The following is a 6,013-nucleotide window of genomic DNA, read 5'->3' on the forward strand; positions in this document are numbered from 1 at the left end:
CGCTTGCCACCAAGATTCCTAGCAGCATCAGGTATTTGCGCATGACATGCTTTTCTTTTCCTTCTCCTTCTCCTTTCCTTTTCCTTTCCTTTACAGGCTCCGGTCCACCGGCCTTGTCTTCAGGTTTGTTTTTCCTTTCCTTCAACAAGAATACCAGGAGCAGTAAAGCTATAACGACCAGGACCACAACCACCAAGACGAAAATGTAGATGGATGTTTTCAGATGCTGCGTGCTTCCGGCAGCGTATGCTCCCATCAGACCAAACATGCCCGCCACTGTGCAAACAGCAAGCGCATAGCTTCATATCGCTGGTCTGTACAGATGCGGGTTCACGAGCAGTATGATGAGGGCGATGGACAGCATGAAGCTCACCGTATTGCAGTAGAAGAAGGCCGTGTAACGGCGGGGAAAATTGTATAGGAGGACCGGATCCCCCGCGTGGTGCCCGCTATCATCTTGGAGCCGGAAACCGCTGGGAGGGGTCAACCCGTCTTGGTAAGTGATGGTCGCGCCCAGGACTGCGAAAAGGAGCAAGCGCTTGCGCCTCTTCTCCACGGACTTAATTTCCTCTGAGGTGGGGTTGGCGTGGTTCAGTGTGAAGAAGACAACATGGATCACTACATAGACCAGGACGGCGCCTGCCAAGGCCGTGGCGTAAATGGAAGTGGTCAAGTCCCGAGAGCTTCCCACGGCGTATGCTCCGATGAGGCCAAACAAGTCCAGTACCATGGCTGCCTCGAGCACATAGGTCTGGAGCATAACCTTGCTTTGAACCAGGATGATGGCCACCAAGGAGGCTACAAAGGCGACTGAGTTGCAGTAGAAGAAGGCCTTGTACCGCTTAGCATTCACCGTGAGGAGGACTGGGTCACCAGCCATGTGGCCGTTCCCATTATCCGGCCAGACGCCACCAGGAGGATCCAGCCCCGCTTGATAAGTGATGGTTGCAGCAAGAGTGGCTAGCAACAGTACAAGGGAGCGAGATTTCTCCGCTGCGACCCTATGTAATTGAGGAGCAAAAGAGGTCATTTTAAGCCAATGATTCGTAGAGGAGGAAGAATAAGAAAAGGGATGTGCTCCCGCAGTACCTGCTGTCATTAGTCTTCGGACCTGGAGCTATTGTTATTGCTTCTGGCAAGCTCCACACCGAATGATAGAAGGTTCTGATTTTGGTCAAGAACCTGGTATCCCTTGCAGCTTTTATGGTATCTTGAACAAATGCAACTTGAAACAATGCCATGAATGCCAGGACGGCAATAACCAGGCTGCCCACATAGAAGTTGGTGTCGGTCTCCCTGCAGCTGCCGGCCGTGTATGACACGATGAGGCTGATCAGCGCCACAGCGATAAACCCGTATGCCTTAGTCATGGGAGGCTTTTTGTCCAGAAGCACCACGATGATGAGCAGCGATGCGACGAACGTTAGGGTGTTGAAGCACAAGAACACCGTCAGGCGCTTGCCATGGCTGTCCTTGAGGATTGCATCGCCAGGGCGGTGACCGTTCTCGGTGTTATCCCAGAAGCCGCCTGGTGTGCTTATCCCGGCAACGTACGTCACGCTCACCGCAAATGTCGCAAGCAGCATCAGGACCTTGCGAAGCCGTTTCTCCTGCACAGGGTCGGTGCAGCTGTTGTTGCGTGGCAACGAGGCCAGCAGCATCAGGACCTTGCGAAGCCGTTTCTCCTGCACAGGGTCGGTCAGCATCATCTGAATAGCAAGGTAGGCGATGGCGGCACCCACCAGCACCAAGGAGAAGATGGTGGTGGGCTTGTCGCGGCAGGTCCCGGCAGCGTAGGCCCCCATGACGCTCAACAGGTCCACCACCATGACCGCCCAAAGTGGCAGGAGGGGGACGCGGTGCTTCTTCTTCTCTTCCACGATGGTGAGGAAGAGGATGGCAACGATGACCACGAGCGACGAGGCAAATGCGGTGGCGTTGCAGTAGAAGAACACCAGGTACTGGCAGTAGCTGGTGGTCCGGATAATGGAGTCGCCGGCGAGTTGGTCCGAGGAGGTGACAGTCTCCTGCCAGACGCCCCCAGGCGGGTTGAACCCCGCTGCATATGTCACCGTGGCCACCAGCGTTGCCAGCAGTAGGATGTACTTTCAGGTCCAGCATGAGCTCGTAGCTCTTGATCTCTTCTGGTTCCGGTTGTGCAGGAGGCTGAGGATCCTGGGGCTGTCTGTTTCCATTTGTTAGATTGGTGGCAGGAGAAGGATCCGGCTCGGGGCCGTCAGTTGTGATCTCAGTTGGGCTGTTCTGGCGTGCTCGCTCGGCCTCCATTTGCACAGAAAAATAGTGGCTCAAGGTTCAACTTCTCGACTGGAATCTGTCTCCGGTATATAGCTGACCCGGCAAGCTTGCCCGTCAGCATGACAACCTGGTATAACGTCATAAATAATTATAAAGCAGGAAATCAAAAGAAAAACGGCATTGCAGCCAAATTTATCATTACACATAGCTCGTTGGATCAGCATCCGACGGACATTGTTCATCTTCTCGGGGAGACCACTTCTCTTTATTTATTTGTGTTATAAGGTAGCTGGTTGCCAGCACAGGCGCAACCTCATCGCTGTTAACAAATGGGGTGGCGGGAGAGGGACTCGTGATAATGGTATTGTCCCCGGTCCCCGGCCCGCTTCATCATTCTGATATGAATGTCCCCGCTTTATCAGTAATGGGGCGTGGGGAAGATGGCGACACGCCACGAGGGGTGGTGCAGACACCGGATGTTGAATCCAAATAAGGTACGGCCATTCGACAAACTGCCTAGTAACTTTCTTGTGGTTTCATACACGGGCAATGTACTGGAGAAAGCTAGAGTGCCAGTACTCACTTATTTAGAACAACGGTACCTGAACCTGGATATGAGTCGCATTTCTCGACAGTGCTGTTTGTTCCCGAGGGATAGGATGCACCTCACACCTCAACGCCAAGGTTAAAGTCATTTCCAGTGTGAATCTATGTGCGTGTTTCAGTTCTCAACGACAAAAACGTCGTGTGCAAGCGCAATACATTGGGGAATAGCTGGACGGTGACATGACTTGAGTTGCTTTCCGGGTCTTTATGGCGTGTTTGGTTGCCTCCAGCCGTTTTGACCTCTTTACATCTGTAGCTCGGTAGAGCCCTGGCTGAGGTAACACCAGTTTTAAACCATGTTCTGCAATTTTGTTTGGCTGCCTGCATTGCATCATGAGATCATTTGATACATGATGTTTGGTTGGCTGCGCTTGTGGATTATGGTTGCGTAGATGCAAAAACATTGATGTTTGGTTACTCATGGCCTAATCTTATGCTCACTTCTTCTCACTAGTGGTGATCTTACCATACATTAAACAACATAGACACCATATAATCATCATGCAGTACGAAAATAACATTGTTTCACTCCTATCTACTCCCTCCGTCCCAAAATTCTTGTCTTAGATTTGTCTAGATACGGATGTATCTGGGACGGAGGGAGTACTAAAGAAATGTTAGTTCGTCCTAGGCACTGACAAATGACAGTACAAATTAACAGACATATGGCTCAGTGAAAGAATGGTTCTGAAATAATCATCACGCGGTGCGAAATTAATACTGGAAAAATATCCCCAAAAAACAAGAAAAACAGCAACCAAAAACCCAGAAGAAAAAACCCGGATATTGATCGGTCTTGGTTTGACATGGTTTACGCGTTGCTGGTTCCGGGAAGAGTCAATTTCTCCATTAGCTAAACCCTTTATTACCCTACACTTGTATTTTGTTTCGGTTTTCAATCTCTTTTTGAAAACCCATGATGTGCTTTTTTCTATTTCCTCGGAAACGCAGATTATCCTTCTCGCGAAAGCATTTGTTTTCTTTTTTTCGAAAAGGAGGAAGACCCCCGGCTTCTGCATCTAGACGATGCATGCAACCATTTCATTAATTATTCACAAAGACCTTACAAAGTAATACATCAGTAGTAAGTCTGAAGCCATCATCATGACAACATCTGTCGTAACTCCTAACCTCTTGATGAAGGGGTGCCGAAAGTCCGAGCCGAATACCAAACAGACCTCACACCAAAACCTAACATCTTCGAGCCGAATACCAAACAGACCTCGCACCAAAACCTAACATCTAAAGTCGGAGGCCCCAGTCAAGCCGCAATGCCAGTCTAGTGCACACACCGGTCCGGCGCACTCTCAGCAGGCACCGCATGCGTACGCTGCAGAGGCCGTCACCAACATCTTCCACTGATCTATCTTTAGAGCAGGTACTGACACATCGACCTTGCCAAGCCTGCCATCGACGCCAGACAGCGCCCCCGCCCGCAAGAGTCCATCATCTCACGTCCGTCACCGAGACCCTGTTGCGCCACGCCGCCGAGACTCACCGTCGTCGACGCGGTAGATGTACACCGCTCCACTCCATGCGTCCTCCATGTAGCAGCTGCTCCAAAACAATGCCCTCATGAGGGAGAGCGACACCGAGAGCGCCACCATCGTCCGATCTGGGATACCCAGATCTGGGGTTTCCCCCGGAGCAGTGCGAGTGGCTAGAAAGTGGCTACAACGGTGACGCCTTCAACAAGGTAACAGAGCATAGACGCTACCATCGCCTGCCATGACCGTGGTCGGACCTCGATTTTCACCGGCAGCCACGCCTTCCCAACTCACCTTTGTGATTAGATGTGGGACCAAGAAGTCCGCCACAACCAGTCGGCCGACCAACTCTGGCGGAGGAGTAGGTTGCCACCGTCATGCTCGGGCCACTACCCGAGGTTTCTTCGTGCTGCGGGACTAGCCCAAGAGCACCTCAGTGGGGATGGAATCTGGCCGTTGGAGACAGATTTCTGCGTAGCCCGGCGAAGTTCTGGCGACGAACGGAAGTTCCGGACCCCGGAGGTTCCGGCCAAGTTCCGGCCAGGTTTCGGGATACACAGAGAGTTTGCACCACTCAGTTGTACCCCGGAAGCTGTAGAAACAGAGGATGGAAGTTCCGGCGCCCGGAAGTTCCGGGAGACGGAAGTTCCGGAGAGGTTCCGGGCTACACAGAGAGATTGCACGAAAAGTGCAGTTTTTCTGGGTACACCGGAAGCTTCCCGGACCTTCCGGTCCCCGGAAGTTTCGGTCATCGCGGAAGTTCCGGCCTTAACAGAAACATGACACTAAGATTTTCAGATTAATGTGAGAAGGTAAGTTGATTTCCTGGATGTTTTTATGATGCACCCCCTCTTAATAGTGCGGCTGCCCTAAAGACTCAAGTAATAAGAAAACTTAATGGAACTTCTTCTTTCCTTGAGCACACCGCTTTTCCTTTTTCCAATAAGAGAGGGAAAAACCATCCATGCTTCACTTTGACTTACTCAGGGCTGTTAACACTTAGAGCATGTGGTTAGAAACACAAATGATGTTGTCATAGATGTCAAAAACAATTTAGTGCAATATTGCACTTTCAATCTCCCCCTTTTTGACATGGATGACAACAATGCTTGAGAGGATAACCTGATAAAGTATATACAGTATTAAGCAATTTCAATGATAGGAGAGTACTCCCCCACAACCCATGCCTTATTTTAAGATTGCATTTGAATGAAATGACATGGTTAAGGGATACTCCCCCTATCACTATGCGTACCCAGACAAGAATGATATATCGACATAGAACGCTTTACTAACCTTTGTACCCACAATATGAGCAAATAGAATATGCCATGTAACCCCCTTGCCATAAGTTTCTCACACACAGATAGAGTTTCTAACGGAACATAAATAGGTTCAAATAGCAAGCAAAGATCCAAATTAAGGCAGATAAAAGCAAAGGCTCAAGGCGGATAAATCAAAGATAAGCGATAAGCCCTATCAAGCACCACAACATCTCCCCCTGTTGTCACCAAGATGGCAAAAAGGAAGAATGGAGGAATCCATAAACAGCCCCTAGGAGAGGGACGCAGAAGGGTCATCAGTCGACTCTCCGGAAGACTCGGAGCCATGAGGGCGGTGAGAAGAGGCTTCATTTCCGGCTTCAACATCAAAACGAGCAAACT

The 6,013-nt window shown here is 50.3% G+C and overlaps 1 protein-coding gene across 1 annotated transcript; it reads right to left on the reverse strand.

Annotated features, from left to right (window-relative positions):
• Nucleotides 1-297: 297 nt before the first annotated feature.
• Nucleotides 298-2,476, reverse strand: LOC123159769 (uncharacterized). Its single transcript, XM_044577583.1, has 2 exons — nucleotides 1,090-2,476; nucleotides 298-1,001 (listed from the first exon to the last, which is right to left on the reverse strand). The coding sequence occupies exons 1-2, from the start codon at nucleotides 1,827-1,829 to the stop codon at nucleotides 302-304; spliced, it is 1,440 nt and encodes a 479-aa protein (XP_044433518.1). The 5' UTR covers nucleotides 1,830-2,476; the 3' UTR covers nucleotides 298-301.
• Nucleotides 2,477-6,013: the final 3,537 nt, after the last annotated feature.

Source organism: Triticum aestivum, chromosome 7B (genome assembly GCF_018294505.1).
Source record: "Triticum aestivum cultivar Chinese Spring chromosome 7B, IWGSC CS RefSeq v2.1, whole genome shotgun sequence".
Classification (NCBI taxonomy): Eukaryota; Viridiplantae; Streptophyta; class Magnoliopsida; order Poales; family Poaceae; genus Triticum; species Triticum aestivum.